Source organism: Hakea prostrata, chromosome 7 (assembly GCF_041222555.1).
Source record: "Hakea prostrata isolate BN-2017 chromosome 7, UWA_Hpros_2, whole genome shotgun sequence".
NCBI lineage: Eukaryota > Viridiplantae > Streptophyta > Magnoliopsida > Proteales > Proteaceae > Hakea > Hakea prostrata.
Genome location: NC_142606.1, coordinates 67784756 through 67803744, shown reverse-complemented (window position 1 = coordinate 67803744; position 18989 = coordinate 67784756). Strand labels below are relative to the sequence as shown.

General features: G+C 36.5%; 1 protein-coding gene across 2 annotated transcripts; it reads right to left on the bottom strand.

Moving 5' to 3' along the window:
* Window positions 1-582: 582 nt before the first annotated feature.
* LOC149011803 (uncharacterized) lies at window positions 583-7488 on the bottom strand. Of its 2 annotated transcripts, none has more exons than XM_089163345.1 (6): window positions 7043-7488; window positions 4770-4844; window positions 2636-2749; window positions 1698-1824; window positions 1454-1571; window positions 583-1281 (listed from the first exon to the last, which is right to left on the bottom strand). In XM_089163345.1, the coding sequence occupies exons 2-6, from the start codon at window positions 4777-4779 to the stop codon at window positions 1225-1227; spliced, it is 426 nt and encodes a 141-aa protein (XP_089019471.1). In that variant the 5' UTR covers window positions 4780-4844; window positions 7043-7488; the 3' UTR covers window positions 583-1224. The 2 variants fall into 2 exon arrangements, with proteins under 2 accessions (XP_089019471.1, XP_089019472.1); XM_089163346.1 differs by lacking the exon at window positions 7043-7488 and adding an exon at window positions 5632-7011.
* Between the last annotated feature and the right edge of the window lie 11501 nt (window positions 7489-18989).

Here is an 18989-nt window from a genome sequence, read left to right as displayed (position 1 = left end):
ATTAGATCCCAATTAGAAAACTTGGGGAAGTTTGGCTTAAGATGTAGTGGTGATTAGCCTTCTTACCTGCAGATAGAGACTCATTCCTTTGCTTTTCAAATATAATAACCAGAGACTGAAAAAAACAGAGAAAATCCAATATAGACAAGGTTTTTCCCAGTTAAATTGGATACAGAAGTTAACTTTGGAAACTCATTCTATAACATTGCACCTTGACAAATCAAATCGGACACCTTAGTGAAACTTAGCCAAACTATTCCAAATTCGAGACTCTTTCTTATTCAGATAAAAGGATCAAAAGGGGAGGACGAGAGAATGTATTCAAGAGGGATCGTCACCGATCAATCACCAAGCAAGTTTGGTAAGGAGGGCTAAATTATGGACTCTTCCCCTCCAAGCAAGTTTGGTAAGAAGGGCTACATTATGTATCTTTTATTTTTTCCATTAAAATAAAGAGAGAGAGAGAGAGAGAGAGAGAGAGAGAGAGAGAGAGAGAGAGAGAGAGAGAGAGAGAGAGAGAGAGAGAGAGAGAGAGAGACAGAGAGAAAGAAGAGAAGACAGTAGGTATGTTAGGGTGGTGGATCACATAACTCAAATGAATGAGCAACCATAGCAGTTGTGGTTGTGGGTCATTGTTCATTAGCAATGGAGGTGGAAATCAAATGAGTCTTGTTGGCCTTGGAGCTAATGCGATAGAATCAGAAGTAAGGTGCTTAATATCACTTCAGAGCATTTGCAAATGGTCAAACTAGTTCATCCTGAATACCTCTCTTGATGGCTTTGGATGTATGATGAATCTCATTTGCGTCATGCATGTAAGTAGGAGGAGAGGTATGATTGAACGAACAGTGCTATTTTATTTCTGATTATAAATTAGCTTCTCAATCAAGCAAATTGCTATAGACTCACAAAAGCAGTAACTGAAGAATGAGTACATGAGTTTTTTCATCATGTACAGATACACACTGCATTTACAACATAAATGAAGGCATTATGAAAGAAAAATAATGCAGGGAGGGGGGGGGGTGTGTTAAGGAAAAAACATATGTACTTCACGGAACGCATGGAAACGCTGTTTTAGACAAGAACATATGTACTTCATGGAACGCATGGAAATTCTTGCAGCATATTGTTCTCCAATTGCTACTGTCGAGACCATAAAATGATGGCCACAACTTCGAGATTTCCCTTGGACATCCTCCATGTGATATGTACAGATGAAAATTACGAGAATATGAGAATAGGTACTGTGATCAGCAAGGCTATTGAACATATCAAGGCCTGAAACAGAGATTTAATTCAAACTTTAACATTAGCTGAAAAAGAATCAAGGCATTGGTATCATATCTCCATATTTCTAATTTGTAATTCAGCAATAACTCAAGGAAAAATGAAAGGTTAGGTTACAATAAGACTTCCCAAAAATGATGAGAGAGAAAGAGAGAGCACACACCGCTATTGCAGAGGCAGCAAGTCCTGCTCTCTCTCTTGGATCCTTGCGATAATAGTTACCAAAATAGAGAATTGTAGCATAGTACCACAACAATGGGAACACAAATCCAAGTAAAAACCTGAAAGAAAGTTTACTCATGTAAGGCATATAAGTAAAGAGGGGGGGGGGGGGGGGGGAGAGAGAGAGAGAGAGAGAGAGAGAGAGAGAGAGAGAGAGAGAGAGAGAGAGAGAGAGAGATACTCACGAAAACCATCCTATCCCACAGCCAAAGCAAGGGAGAGGTTTGTCATACATCCCGAACTGGCCCTCTTCAGCATCCCTGAGTAGGGTATACTTCCCTTTTGCATCATCCAAAACTTCAGTTGACATCCCTGCATGAACCAGAAATCATTTTCTTTTTATTGTCCCGAAGCGTGGTATTTGTAGGAGTCATGGTGCTATGGACAATAAGGTGAAATAAGGATGTATTGAGGATGTAATGTAGGTTATGAATGTGAACAGCTGTCTTTTATGATGAAAGACAATATTAGCCTCTGAAACCATCATGTTCAGGCCAAAGGTTAAAGCTGAACTACAAATAGTTTTTTTTAGGAACACAAATGTCAAAAAGCACCTACATGAGAAGCTCAAACAAGAGTGTTAAGGAGATGGTGGGAAGGGGGACCATATCCTTTTGTAAAAAAGACATGTTCCTGATGCCAAGTCAAGATGCTAGTAGTTTCTGCTACCTATAACCATGGTGGATTATAATAGTTGGCATCTTTGTAGTACTACCTAGAACTACCATTACATATACTTTCTTGCATCAAACTTCTACATGAACCAAGAGGAAGAACTAATGCTTAGACAGCGCAGAAACATGGTTGCAAAAATAAGTAGTAACCATGCACTTGGTAGTGGTGCAATCTCACGAGGTCGACTAATCGAGAGAGCAAAATCAACTACTTCAAAGGAAATGACAGTAAATCAGACATCCTAGGAATTCATGTGAGGTTATCTTTGCATGATGCTGGGTTACTTGTCATCACCAAAAATAAAGCACTCTAAAGGTATGGGAGATATTTCCAAATCCTCCAAATTAGCCCCCAATCACCCATTTTATGCATAAAACTGTTTGAATGCATGTGATAGGAAGAGTTCACCTCCTTATCGAGGATCCAATAAGTTACATGATATTACTACCTTTTATCACTGAAAGATGTCGAGCAGATGGCCTCAAAAGTTCAAGGTGCTTATCCGAAACTGATCTCGCCAACTCAAGATCATTTCTTAAACTCCCCTCCTCCTGAACAGTATCTGTCACATAAAGTAGGGCCAGTTATGACCAATGGAGTAATTGTTATCTTACTCTTCATATCTTTTGCATTCTAATTAATATTATGATGGCATATTCCAGTCATTTGTTAGGCCTAACTGTGAGTACTTCTCAAAACTCAGTGCAAATTGAATTGTTCAGAATTGTCTGCCTTTCAAACTAACAACTTTAGCAAGCATTATGGACATCCTGACACTACGTGTACACTGGCTTGCCAGCCTGGAATGAGGTTAGACCATATAGAATCCAAGGTCTTATGATTGCAGTGGACAGACCATGGCCAAGGCCAAGGTCAGCCAATGCACAACTTAAAACCTTATAAATGCACTGGGCAGGCCATGGTCAACTAACTAGCAAGGCACATGTACAGTGGTTCCCAACATGATCCTTAGTGTAATAAATAATGGAGTTGATTACAAGGAGACAAAAGATTAAACGACATGTCATGTAGATACAACCTTAAATTCAACCTGACAAAACATAGATGCACTCCAGAATTTAAAGTGAGATGTTAGGTAGGCCATCTCCCGATATAATTCAGGACCAGAAGACCGTTAAAAAGAACCATTTCTAACACTTAAGCCAATAGAAGTTGAACATCTCCCAAAATAATATGGATCAGAAGACAGTTAAAAAGAACCATTTCTAACACTAAAGCCAATAGAATTTGAACATCTCCCAAAATAATCTGGATCAGAAGACAATTAAAAAAAACCATTTCTAACACTAAAGCCAATAGAAGTTTAAGAGAATTGCACAGTTAGAGTTGCAAGTACGAGGGCAGGAATGGGGAGGCATGTAACTTCAAGTCTGCTTGTTACAGATTTATGATAGCCCACTCAAGAAATCACATGTGGTAAGACCTTATTAAGTGAGGAAAGAAACAGAACTACCATGAGACCTTGATGCATGCTCAGCTTCCAAGGTTCATACTGTGCTGCTGGGTTGAGTCAACAGCCATACTAGTATTACATGACACTCTGTGTTAAAGAGCAAGTCAAGTACAGGTCAAGAGATCCTGCTAATTTGCAGATTAAAGGATCATCAACCAGTTTGTGAAGGACCTAGCATTGAATCTGGATGACCACTAAAATATCGTTACATTTGAAGTAAACCTAGACCTCCAAAGAGTAGTACTTTGGTTTTGTTGGAAAAGCAAGAACAGAGACTCGATGCTTCAATAGAAAGTGTATAAGGCTAGAGGTCAAATTGACCCTATGAAAAAGGTAAAGCTTCATCATGGTAAGAGAAATCATAAGGTGCTTTTCAAACATGCAAGTTAAGTGTTCTTCCACTATTTATTGTTAAATAACAAGAAAGTGGAATTAATAGCATAATCAAGGTCTTTGCATGGAAATGGATATTCTAGGCATGAAGTTGGCATCTTATAGGATAGATGAATAGGCCCTCTGAAATGTCAAATTGCAAAACTGTAGGATTCATATGACAAAAAGATAAGAACAGTTATGCACAGCTTGGATTCCATATTTAATTTTTACGGTACATGAAAACACCCTATAAATTGGAAGGAACGGCTCCAAGGCTAACTCTGATCCAAATGTGACATTAAGCACTGCGATCACATAAAATATACCCTACCCACATTATTTGTAGGAAGAAAACAGAGGAGAAAAAGTCATCTCTTCTTGATCACCCTTCTAATGGGTTTCAAGTTCAATATTTTTTGTTCAATTATGACTGCAGGTACAATGATCCAATGGACTAGCACTGATATCTCTAACACCAGAACAAGAACATCCATTTAAAGAACATTAACATCCTTATAAATGAAGAAATAGGAAACCCCAAGCACATGCGTGTCAGACCTAATATGCATCCATTTTTCAATCAGAACAGTATCAAGAATCTAGAACAGTATCAAGAATCTAGACTACTATCTGAATACACCGATACTGTAGCCGTTTCATTTTTAAATTTAAACCAATGATTGCTTAGTCCAACAAAAGGAGCATGTCACATGAAACCAGAAAATTTCAGTACTCTGAGCCATTTATGTTGAAGTTGATAAATTCACTATGTTGAGGTCCTCTATCCTTCAGGTAGCTTCTTGAGAACCTGCTCCAAGAACAGGAAGATATGGTTAATAGGTTGACTATAGTAAAAATACAAATATAAGCTATTTATGTTTTCCAATACATTTCCCCACTTGCATTCAAGTATCCGAATGTCATCAAGCATTTTATGTACTCACCAAGACAACACACAGACCAGCAAAATTTATCCCCGAAGTCTAATTTATACATAACAAAGATAATCTGGAAAAGTCAAGTGAACAATCAGGGGAGAACAAAAGGGAAGGGCCTTTTTTCTTTTGTTTTTTTTTTTGGGGGGGGGGGGGGGGGGGAAGAAATTTAATCCACAAATCAGAAAACTAAAGATACCCATTAAAGACAAAACAGGATGATGCAGTTTAGATGAACAACCCCCAACAGTCCTAACTGCCCTTCTATAATGGAGTATGACATATTGGTTGTGAAGTGTGACAAGCTGATGCTGCATTGGGAAGCTGTTTGCAAACTCCAAACACTGGCTTGTTATATCCTTTATTGTTATTTCCTGATCAGATTCGTCAACAACTCTAAACTAAACAACATACATTATTAGTTATTCAGAAAGATAAGCATCAGAAATCCATGGTTTTACAACTCTCTCTTTTTATTTCCCCTCCCTCATTCTAGTTTGAAATTTAGCACATATATAATGTAGTTGGATCCTACATGATTTTAGCATCCTTACTAAACCCTTAATGGGATAGGGTGTGGTGGGAATGGGTATTTTTAATTTTAGTGGATATTCTTCAATTTTAAGAACATGTGAAGAATTGGATTAGAAGTTGTTATACCGATTTTGGTCACTCCGACAGGGGCTGAACCATTCCAACTGATGTGATTGCACAAGCTTGGGCAGTAAACCGTGATTACTCAACCCACTGGATCTCTTTGGAATCCTTCCAGGCATGATGAAGAATAACTTCTCTCAATACACAACATCCTGAGGAAGTCCAGCTGTTCACCCTGGGAGACTCACACACTGATATCTCTGGGTCTTACCTTCCAAGGGATGTACGAAGAACTACACACAATTAAGGAATGACAGTTCCGTACTGTGCCAGAGATACGTTGACCATTGGAGACATCCTCATCGGGCGTTGCTCCTGCTGAGTTTCTGGTTGCCGGTTGCACAGAACTAGGCCTGCCATGCCAGGTCCTGTTGACATACATGTGTCAGGCACTAAACACCTTGAGCAATCAACATCCGCAGGTGTCACAATGACCAAGGAAGGGTTCCATCTCCCATGCTGCATCCGATGGCCACCTTAAGTTAGGTTCCACTATAAATACTTCCCAACTACCACATTGAATGAATGCTCATTTACTCCCACACCACTTTACTAAGTTCTTAAGCTACTATAGTTTATAGCTCTGCTTGGACAAGTGTTGTTTCTTGAATCTGACTTGGGCTTCGGAAGTAGCTGACTGCCAGAGAGTCACTTCACTCATTCACTTGTTTGTCAATAGGTTCTTGAATCAACCAGTGGCATCGACCATGGTTTGCACGAAGGGACAGATTTAGGGGCAACGGAAGTTATGTCAGGGTGAAAGTTATACCATCCAAAGCCCAACCTAGTCTACTACCAATACAGCACCCAGGCGACTCCCTTATTACCATGAACCCACCCAAAGTTGTACAACCATCTGTAAAGCATGATCGATGAATAAATAAACCTAAATCCAAATCTTCCCAATCAATAAGAAGCAGAAAAACAAATATATAATAGGAAGAGAGAGTCCAAATTTCCCATCCCCTTTAAAGGACAGATTCACCCAAGTCTACATCCACTAAAATCCCAACCAGACAATCATCGTAAAGAATCCACTTTCCAGATTTTAAATTCATTCCAAACAGAATAAGGAGAAAAGATGCAATTATACATTTCAGCCAAAATTTTCAAAAGCTCAGAACTCTTTTCTGAAGTCTTAATAATCAAGCAGTACGGCAACTGTAATATCTTTCTACAGATCAGAATAAAACTCTTCAGTCTGAACTTAGAGAAGAGATCAAACCCTCATTGGTTTACCCCTCTTCCACTCCAATTACAATAACAACGGGAGGAAAATTGAAAATTAGAACGGATTCCAGATATTTCTTCCATAAAAATCTCAAGAATTTATAGTACCGGTGATTCAATAAAAACCCATTACAATTCAAGACATCTTAAAAAGAAAGAAGCCAAGATTTGGTTAATAACTTGCCTCAGGTAACTTCGAGCTGAGGATTACGGCAAGAACGCATACAAATGATCACCAATTTCCTTTTTCTTTTCTTCCCTTGCCCACTTCCTTTTCCGCTCCCAATTTTCTTCTCTCAGATTTCAGAAGAATTAAGAAAAGACGTTGTCTGGGTTGTGATTCTTGCAGTATAGGAAGTTCACAGTGTTCATACGAAAATAAATAATGTCGACGGAGAAAGACAACTCTGTTTCGGATAAATTAAGAAAGAAGGGTCCGGGTCTTAAAAGCGCAACGAACAAAAATCTGTTGAGATTGATTCTCACCCAGATTGGATTGGATTGGAAACAACAGAGAGCGATCCAGATCTGATTCAGAATCTTAAAATCTTTCCAGCTTCCAACTCTTCTGTAGATAAGTAGTGTTTCATTTGGGTTTAAGATTTCACAAATTGCTTAGCTGATTTGGGATTATGGATTAATTAATTTCTTTATTAAGCACTTAACTTTTCATGAAAAGCTTTTTTTGCTTCCCAGCATGTAAATGGAATATTCTTTGTCATCTTTTATGGTTAGATTTTGGATCATCTGTTAATTTTTTTCAGCTTTATTATTAATTTTCATTTTTTTTTTCCAAGAAGACTCAAATGATTATGATGAAGCGACTCTTCATTTATCATTAGATTCGCAAATTCATTTACACACGAAAGAAGAAAGCCAACTAATAAAGCAAAAGGGGTTACGTCATGGATTGAAAATTGTAGAAGAATTAATTATGAATCCCATGGTTAAGTATATAAAGTTTTTTTTTTTTGGTTTTATGTAGAAAGCAAATTTATTGAGGACTTGCCGAGGTTTCATGAGAAGAATCACAAAGCCAAGGAATGGAAAGCGATCATAAGTAGTTTCCTCAAACAACTGGGTTTTTCTGGCTAGAAGATCCACTAAAGTTACAGTCTATAGTAACAAAAGAGAAAATACACTCATCAAAAAACTAAGCAAAATAAATAATTTCTCAAACTACAGTGGCTATATTCAATGGAGGGAGAAGGACCTTCCCTAAACAACAGTTCACGAGCTCTAAATTATCTGATTCGAGCCCCACCAAGTGCCAGTCCTCCTGGATTGCATAAAGCATCGCCACACAAAGTGCTAAGGCCTCACCCACTAGAGTTGAATTGATTGGATCTGATATAACCAATAGAATCATACCCGTATGATCACGAGTGATCATACCCAGACCACATCGAGCACCCTCATCAGCAAAGGAGGCATCAAAATTAAGTTTCATATAACCCAATTGAGGAGGTTCCCATTGCTGAACTAGAACCTCAGCCTTATTTTGGCCAGCCACCTGCATTGGAGACCAAGATTTTCTACCAAAACAGTGTCATTCCTAGCCACCCATAGCTGCCAAAATATAAAGAGAGATTGCTCTTGGACATCATCTTTTTCATACCTATCCTTCACCGAGATGTGTTGCAGATTGTAGAGCATTATACAAAGTGTATTAAAAACATGAAGCACCTATTTTTTGTTTTTTTTTTTTTTTTTCCCCTTCTTTTGTAAGAAAATCACATATTGTTGATTAAACCCAAAACAATAGAAGGAAAAGAAACCCATGGGTATCTTACTCTTTCTCCCCAATCCGAAAAAATGGAGGAATTGATGGAGTTGTGATCTTTTACCTATGAGGTAGATCATTATATTTTTTTCATTACTCATTTAAAATGGTGTGGGAGTTCATATTTGATCTATTTTGTCAGTGTTTAGGAATATGTTTCTTTCCTAAAAAATGATGGAAATATGTGAGAGCAGCATAACTCTCTACACTAACAAATAGAGGATCTAGACTTAGGATAATGTGGTCTCCACCCTAAATTTAAGGATACTCATTTGGTCAATAGAAGTGAGCGAAAGAAAATTAAGTATGAATCATTCCTAAATATATTGTGTGGCATGCAAACTTAGACTTGAACCAAAGTCTTCTCCATGCAAGGCATCTTTTTAAAATTTTTGAATTAAGTTTTTGGCTATGTTTTATGAAATCCACAAATTGTTTATATGGTCTTTTCTATTATTTATAAACAAAAAGTATAGGCTGAATATGCTTTCTTCATGGAGTATATATTAATCATCTTAGAGATTATCTTCTTTTTTTTTTAATATATATCGAAATTATTATTAATTATATTTTTTTTTTCTTTTTTTTTGGAATGAGGGAAAGGATATGGAGGGGAGAATCACGAAAGCAATATAACTTAACATTCGAATTTAGTCAAAATAATTTGAGTAATTAACTTTAACATATATTAAAACAATTATTAATTAGTCAACTTTGATATATATTAACATACTCTTTTAATAATATATATAATTGCATAAATCACACGCAATTTCGAAAATGTAGAACAACTTTAGATCAATTTACACGTAGTATTATAAAGTTTTGAAATTTTATATAAAAATTAGTTATACATATTTGGCTTAAAAGTAAAGTTAAATATGTCACTAAACATGAAAGTGTTATTCTTTTAAGAATGCCGCATGAACAACAACTTTAACATCTGAAGGAATTATTTATTATCATCTTCGGACAATTGGGGTTATTCCTTGGGTACATCAAAAGTGCATGAAAAATATAATGACAATCAGATTATTGATCAAACACTTTTATGCAAAAATGGAGCTCCTATTTTCTCTTTTCATTATTTTCCTGTTTTTCTTTTAAATTTATTCTGTAGGAGTTGCAATGGTGTTGCAGGTATCTTGGTAAGGAAGTGCTTTTTCGACATTTTTTTCACCACAAAATCAGATGAGGCTCATGGGGGACCCATTAATGGTTCTATTTTTAAAATTTATTATTACTATTTAGATGTAGGTCCCACCCAATTTAGTGATGAAAAAGCATCAGGGGAGTACATATAGGGAGATGATCCGCACTCTTGGTAAAGAGACTCTTTTTGTTTCTTTTGGTCATCATCAATCTGGTCCCCAAGATTGGGGGACCAAAGGCCCAGGAGTTTAGATCCTCTGCGAGCAAAGATAGAAGACTGTGTTCCCCTCGACTTTTCCCCCACATTTAGGAAGAGGGTTAACCTTAGAGCAATAATAGGGCAGACAAGAGGTAGGCCCCCTCCTTAATATGTGGTGGACGAAATGGTGTGAGAGGAGTACAATTTAGGATCTGATCAACTCTAGGCCCAGGAGATGGGTTGATGAGAAAGTGTTGACCGACAGAGGATCAAATTCAAGACATCTTCGACAATAACACTTTGCGTGGTGTGTACGTGAAAAATTAATACTCAAATTGTAACACTTTTCAAAGCCTACGCAATCCTCAACAAGTAAATGGCTGTTGACATGATGATTTTCAGTAAAACTATTTTCTATCAAAAGTTTTCCCTTTCATTATTCATGGCTGATCCAATTGAATTATTGTTTAGATCAAAATTATTCTTAATCTAAAATACTTACTCAAATGAGGTTGGTATACCAGAAAGTCTTTCCAAACCCATTTTCATTAAAAATGTTGCAAACAATAGATAAGAGCAAAGACAAAGAAGGCTAAATCTTATTCATGGAATAGTAGTTACACATCCCAATCACAGCCAAACAAGGAGTTGTTGATTCTTGCTCTTCTAATGATTCTCTTTTTAAGAAATATAATATAATATGACCTATTGGGTAATCATTAGAGGTTACAACCAATGTTTCAAATATGTATTGCTCTATCCATATTTAACTAAGGGTTACTTAAAAAGTCTTTGCATGATTTGGCTTAAGCAATTAGTACAGTTGCTATGTAATCCAAATGATTTTGTTAGATGTTTTAGCCTTAAATTAAAGAAAAAGAGTGGGACTTAATTAAAGGTGTCCACCACATGTTGTCCTACTAAGCCTTAAGATGGCAAAATTGCTTTTAGATTATGGGCCGCCCATAGTCATGCCCTAAAGAGTTGATTTTGATTTTAAATTCATAAAGGCCAATAGCTTCATAGTAAGAGGGTGAAGAGCTTGGATCTATTTGCTTTCTCCCTTATATATTAAAGATTAGTTAAGGTGCACATAAGTTGGTTAGAAGAACCTCAATTCAAAAAAAAAAAAAAACACTACGTTATTTGGAAGTAGCACTAGATGTAACTGGTTAATGAGGTCTCTCCGAGACTCCCATCAGGGTGCAAATATATGGAATTGAATTTATTATGGTCAACTTATATTTGATGGTTCGACCACCATTGGTTGGATGGTCCGACCGTGATCGACCCAAAGACATCTGAACCGACCATACTTTGAGCAATTCATAAACAAGATAACATATGAAATATACGCACTAAACAACGTGTACAATATGAATCATAACCAACCTCCTTAAAGATAGGGATAAAGATTCCAATCAAGTCAAATAGTTTGAATTGTTCTCTGAGTTCAGATAGGACTCCACAACTACAATCCAAGTAATACTATCTTGGTGGATAAGATTCCTCTCCCCAGGAAATTAGCAACAATTATAGAATTCAAGTGGAACTCCATTACCGCATAGCTAAGATAACCTTCTAAGCTATAAATACTCACACTTTCATCATTATTAGGTATGCACTGTTGGGTTACACTCTCTAACATTGAGAGCTCTACAAGTTGTTTTCTTTTTCTAAAGCTGTGCGCTTACACTAATTTGATCGTCGGAGACGTTCCTAGACCAACCCATTCGAGCACGTCTTTTGCAGGTTGTTCGCTTGTATTGCCGAATAGGTTTTTGGAGCAACATTTGGCACCGTCTATGAGAACTTGATAAAAAAACCATTATGTAACCAAATCATGAATGCTAAACCAACCTTACAGTATGTTTTTGATTGACGAGTTCATCTGAGATTCAAGGGTATTTGCGTTTAATCCCTTCTTATGAGTAATCCAACTGCATTCTACCAAAAAAGAGAGTAATCCAGCTGTACGGTATGTTTTTCATTCACCCTCCTCTTTTAACTAGAATAATGATTAATTTTCTGTGCATTGAGGCGTTGCCTTGTCGATAGGGAAATCACAAAGAATTCAATTTTTCTGATCATAAAAGAAATAAAACTTACTTCAAATGTCTAAAACACAATTATAGGCAACACAAGTGGGGCTCACCCGGTCAGGGTTATTGTTCCTAATAAGGGTCTTAGTGGTTAGATTCGTACAATAATCCAGAAGTGGGGGATATTTAAATTGGCAAAACAAAACATCTGTTATCCTATGACAGAAATGCCCTTTTGCATTTCTCATTCCCCAATCAAAACCTAAACAATCACATAACTAGGGCAATGGGTGAACCCACAACCCCAATAAAAAATACAAGGTAAAGGGAATAATAATATTCCTCCTCTCCTTTCACATACATTCACATTCCATTCTCATAACAACAATAATAGATTTAAAGGAACCAACAACATCATAAATAATAATTTTACCTTCCTTTCATGCAAAGTCACACTCAATTATAATAAGATAAAGGGATAATTACTGTTGTCCCCCTGTACTTTGATTTTATTACTAATAAAACCCTGTTCTTTACAAAATTACTGTTGCCCCCTTCCTTATAACGGTGTTAAGTAGCCGTTAAGTTTGAATATGTAATGTCCACTTTGTCCTTCATTAAGATTAAGAAATCAAAAGACGATAATACCCCATCTATAAAAACCAGATTAAATGTCAATTTTACCCTAACTTCATTTATTTTGAATTAAAAAAATATTGGTTTTCCACCTTCACTAAACTTACTTATTTTGAATTAAAGAAATTGGCAAAATTCAAATTCGATTTGGTTTCCCACCTTCTCCTCTAGCATACGTAGGGAAGGAAACCACAATTTTTTTTTTTTTTTGGGGGGGGGGGGGGATTGGTGCTTTTTTAATATTGGAAACGAAATGTAACACCTCCCAATGGGAGTTTAGATTTTTAACCGCTTTACTAACCCACCATTGACGAAACCACAAAATCTTGCCAGAGAAGGAATTAACGAAGTAGGTGATATTCAGTTTCCAAATTTGAGTTGAATTCTATCCTCCCTCCTCTTCGGTTTCTATTTTAATTTTATTCAATTATTATTTCTTTATTTTGGTGATTTTTTTTTAGAGTAAAACAGATTATGATTATTTTTTTCTCTACAATTAATTAAGGGTATTACTGTAACTTGACAAAAGGGTAAATAAGTAAAGAGATAAGTAAAAGGGTATTTTGGGATTTTTAAAAAATATGGAGATGCCACATCATCAGTAAACTAACGGAACTTAACAGTAGGGGGGCATTAGTAATTATAGACAAAGTTAAAGGTTGGATTAGTAATTTTGCAAAATACAGGGGATACATTAGTAATAAAATCAAAGTATAGGGAGGCAATAGTAATTATCCCTAAGATAAACATAATTTACAACAATTCATATTTAACAAAAGACATAAAATAGCAATAATCAATTAAATATAATGTGGTTAGTTATTCCTCAGCTTCCAGTTAGATTCATTTCTCCAAAGATCAATACTTTCTTCCCACAAGGAAATAACCAAAGGATAATTTACCCTAATCATGCAAGAGGATTAACAAAATAAAAATAGGAGTTACTTTGGGTTTAGAAAAATATTTAAAAATATTTCCGTAAAAACTCAAACAGAAAACTAGGTTCTAACTCGCCCTTTTAATCTAATTCGGCTAAAAGTTATAATTTCACCCTTAATTTGAAGTCGAAATGAAACAAAATTTTGGGGGAAGTTAATTGGCAATAAAGAAACCATAAGGGTGCCCTCAATTTGGTCCAATTTAATGTAGATTAAAAAGTCCCAAATTCGCTCTCATAAATCACCCGTGGGTGACCTAGAGAGTCAAAATGAGTCAACCTTATCAGGAGGTTGCACCAATAATTCTTATATTAGAAAGGGACATTAAAATAAGGATTGAAGAGTAAGCAATGAACCTAACATGCTTCCCTTTGAAGATCCCTCAAAAGGAAAGGAGATAAAATACTCACAAAATTGTGACAAAGAGAAGGATTAAAGAAAACTAACATTTCTTAAAGTTTTCGCGAAGATTTGAATCACATAGCACCTTTGGAAAAATGGAAATCGCTCCTCTCCTTAGTTTCTCCTCTTCCCATAGCTTCAAATTCGTTATTGCAAAAAGAAATGCGGCTATGGATGAGATAAAACATAAAATAGAGCTTAAAATCCAAAATTCCGTTTTTGCCCCTAAATAGAAAATGGGGTGGGGGGTTGGTTCACCCAACCGGCCCAACTTTATGTCCATGGTTGGACCCCCAAACGGACTCCGAATTCTGCGATTTTTGGCTCGTTGGAAAGTTCTTTCGACAATCTTTGATTTGATACTATATTTGTGTCAATAGGATTCTCCATTGCCGCTCTACGAACCTGCCAAAATTGCCTTTTAACACAATCGTAATTAGTCTTCTATCTTCTTTTAAACTCCATGAGAGTTATCAAATCATCACTAGGTTCATCCACAATCATTTGGTCCTCTTCCTAACCTTCGAGCTCGACTCGAATGGTCCACAATTGTTGCTGACTCGAGGCCCGAATTCACGATCCTAAAACCATAGGTTAACGGGTTAGAAATCCAGGGGATTTCACACTCCTACTTTGAGAAACTCCATTTTGTGATGGCTCATTACCCCCACACTTTAAGCTGCTTTATTCAAAAATCTGTCAAATACCTTTGCAAAAAGAATTCCATTGGTTTCCTTTTAATCACACAATTAAGAAATAACGTGCTTGAAAAAGACAAAATTGCACAAATTGTTTGGTTTCATCATGATTTTTTAAGATTGCAACTGGCATCATTACAGTCAGTTTAAATTTTATATATTCTGATCTTGATGATCTTGACAAAGCTATGAGTAAGTTCTAATTTGTTTCCTTGGGTTTAGTTTACTTTCTAATGGGATTGCTTACGAAAAGCTAAAAAGATTAAAACTATTGTAGAGATTGAACAATTCAAGGAAACCCTAATAATTTGAAAACCCTGATTAAATTAGAATGCGGTATTAGGCTTAGAGTTGCAGAGTAAATAGAACTCAGTGTTGCAGAATACTACCCTATCGTTTCCTGAGGATAGAAGCATATATTAACAGGATTTGTTTACATTTTGTAAGGGTAATCTGGTCTTTTTACTTGTAATTATTTGGTTGAGCTAGTTCTTTGAACTGGCTTGGTTCATATGTGTTGTATAAGGCAGTTGTGGTTTGGTTCATTTTCTGTTGGGGTAATCTGGGTATTTCATGTATTTACCTGGTTTGTTATTGAACCGTCTGGTTCATGTGTTTGTATAAGGCATAGTTGGGCTGGTTTATTTCATTGATGTATGCAAACAGTGTCGAGGGTTTCATGTTGTGATTTGGGGTTTGAGCTCTGGCGATTCTGGAGATTTGGAGATGGCTATTCTTCTTCCTGCTCTTCATCTTCTACCTTCGTTTGATGGTTGATTCTTGTGGTACTTTGAGGCAAAGTGCTTGGCAAAGGAAGGGAATCACTCGGTGGTGTTCTTGAGTGATTCGGTGATGGCTTGGAGTTGCTCTTGATGTTCTGATCTCACTCTGTGTTTGGTTCTTTGAGGCGATACCAGAGGGCTTTCATTCCTCATATGAAGAGGAAGACTCGATGTTGATTTGAGCATCAACTACTGCCATATACGGTCATCTCTGTACCCTTATTTTCCCTGTTTATCTGTAATCTCTCAAGCTATAGTAGATTGGACTCTATCCCGAGTCCCGGAGACGTAGGCTCAAGAGCCAAACTCCGTCATCAAACACCTGTGTCTCTTCTTCTTCTTGCTTCCAATTTTCTTGTTAAATCACACAATCGATTGGCTTGACTAGGTTAGGGTTTATAGGTTGCGTATTTCTTTTGATTCAATTGATAATTAATATGAGTTAATCACCTAATGCTAATGTTAATTGAGACCTGGGAACGTCATTTTCATATGTTGCAAAATCAGATTGGGGGTTTCTCGTGTCTGAGCTCTAGCAATGGCGTTATGTGGTTTCTCTCTGTTCTTCTTCGTTTGATGTTGTTCTTGGACGATCTCAAAGGCGCTGTGATCAAGAAGTGTTCAACGAAGGGAGAAGAAGACTCGATGGGAGTTTGGTGATGATCCATGCCTATCCTGATTATCTCTTGTACATATTTCGTCTCTCTTAGTTTGTAAGTTTTATTCAAATCCCATAGTGAAGATCGGACTCATACCTAAGTCTCGGAGACTAGGGTTCATTTGAACCAAACTCCGTCATCAATTCTTGCCTCTTCTTGCTTTCAATTTTGGTAAAACTCAATCAACCGAGCATGTTAGGGTTAACAGATTGGTATCAGAGCTTGTGTTAGGTGTTTCGATGAAATTAAATTAGGGTTTCTTTTTGTTTTATATCTGATTTAGTTCATATAATCTCATATGGTTAGTAGGTTAGATTATTAAATTAATCTGGTTACATAAATGTTTCGGTTGCTGCTATTGCTGGTTAGAGTTTGATCATATAAATTTGATTTTGTATAATTTTTGCTACTGCTGGTTATAAGGTCTGATCATATTCATATGATTTGTGTAATTCAATTATGCTATTGCTGGTATATGATCTGTGTAATTCGGCACTTGATATTGTTGTTTACATATGATGTTTTAATAAACCTGTTAATTTTGTAATTGATTGCCTAGTTATGAGATTGATTCTATTTAGAATTAATTGCTGAATTAATCTAGAATACAAGTGTTAGATTTTGATATATGCTTGCAGTATTTTTTTGTTAATCTGGCACTGTATTTGATCTATGAGCTACATGTATTAACAATGTTTATAATTAAATGCTGCTGTATATATTGTAGATATTTACCTAATAAATTGTGATTGATCAATTTTTGCAATTAATTTTTTAGAATTGTTCATATCAATATTCTTGAATCATTTCTTGTATATATTGATCTGTGAAGTTTACCGGCTTCAAAGTGGAGTTTAGCAAGGGACTGAGCCTACCGGGGAGGATTCTCCTCCCAGGTGTGCTTACCACTAGCTCTAGTAGAGCTGTAGGTCTAGGTGAAAACCCTAGGTACATAAGTTTGGAAGCTCCAATGGGGAGTTCCAAGGTAGACATAGAGAAGTTTGATGGGACTGGGGATTTTGGAATATGGAAGAGGAAAGTCAGGGCTCTCATGGCACAACAAAAACTCCTTATGTTTATAGATGATGTATGTGATGTGATTGGCATTGGCATTGGCATTGGCACTGTTAAATTGCTCAATCACAATAAATCTATTTTCACTTTGCATGATGTTAGATATATACTTGATTTGAAGAGAAACTTGATTTCAATAAGTAGCATTGATAGTGCTGGATTTGATATAAGTATCTCTGGTGGTATGCTTACTATTTCTAAAGGCTGTCATGCATGTTTGAAAGGCAATTCTCAGTCTGATCTATATATGTTTGATGGTTATACATACCTAGATGGTGTCTCTAGTATATGTTGTTTGTTCAATGAGTCAACCAGTATAAGTGTGTGGTATTCTAGGTTGGAACACATTAGTAATACAGGTCTGCAAGCTCTAAGGAAACAAGTCCTATTTGGCAAGGATAAAATTGAAAATTTAGAGTTTTGTGAGTCCTGTATCCTAGGTAAGCAACAAAAGTTGAGCTTTGGGGTTAGATCCCACTTATCCAGTGCTATATTGGAATATATTCATGCTGATTTGTGGGGACCAATATCTGTCTTGTCTTATGGAGGAAACTCCTATTTTCTATCTCTTGTTGATGACTACGCTAGGAGAACTTGGATTTTTTTATTAAAGTCTAAGGATGAAACATTTGTTAAGTTTAAGGAACGGGTTTCTTTGGTTGAGAATCTGAGTGGAAAGAAAGTCAAGACTTTAAGAATTGATAATGGATTAGAATTTGTAAATGAAATGTTCAATGTGTTTTGTAAAGACAAAGGTATTCAAAGGCATAGAACATTTAAAGCTACTCCTCATCAAAATGGCATTGCTGAAAGAATGAATAGAACTATATTAAATAAAACTAGATGCATGCTCATTAGTTCTGGGGTACCCAAGGGGTTCTGGGGTGAGGCTGTGACTACAGCTATTCACCTAATTAATAGGTGTCCTCCTGTAACCTTAGGTTCTAAAACTCTTGAGGAGATGTGGTGGGGGAAGCCCCCAAGCTAGGCTACCTTAGGGTGTTTGGCTGTGAGGCCTTTGCTCATCAAAGCATTGGCAAATTGGAACCTAGGAGTAAGAAGTGCATTATTCTGGGGTATCCTGAGAGAGTTAAAGGCTATAAATTGTGGGATAAATCTATACCTGGTGTAAAGACCTTTGTGAGTAGGGGATGTTCTCTTTAGAGAGAGTGTATTCCCTTGCCTGTCTATTGACAATACTAATCTTAATCCACTTGATCAAAGATTGACCGATTTCACTCAATTTGACTTAAAGCAGGTTCATATTTCTTTGAATCCTGTTCAGATGTAGTGAACCCAAAGAACCCTTGACTTCCCCTCAACCCTGCTCTAGTGATAATGAGCCTGTGGTTGTGGTTCCTGATATTGAAAGTGGGCCAATGCCCTATTCTGTGACTTCCACTGAAGAGGTGGGTGGGGCTCCTGATTTGAGTAGTTATCAGTTGGCAAGAGATAGAGTGAGGAGAGAGGTTAGGCCACTTAAGAGGTATTTAGCCAATTTTGCCCTTGAGACTGATGATTCAGTTTCTGAGTTTGGGTCTGATGAACCTAGTTCCTATGAGGAAGCTTTAGATTCCAAGGATAAGGATTTATGGATTCAAGCCATAAATGAGGAGTTGGAATCATTGAATAAAAATCAGGTTTGAGAACTAGTTGATAAGCCTAAAGACCAAAGCTATTGCCTTGCAAGTGGATATTTAAAATCAAAGATGATGGAGTAAACAACTCTAAAAGATATAAGGCTAGACTAGTTGCTAAAGACTTTC

Bases quoted from the DNA above. Each gene is read 5' to 3' on its own strand.
- LOC149011803 (XM_089163345.1), bottom strand. The intron at 1,825-2,635 runs GTAGTAATATCA...TGGTTCATGCAG, and splicing joins ACATCTTTCAGTGATAAAAG to GGATGTCAACTGAAGTTTTG. The intron at 1,282-1,453 runs GTGTGTGCTCTC...TCTCTGTTTCAG, and splicing joins TTGCTGCCTCTGCAATAGCG to GCCTTGATATGTTCAATAGC.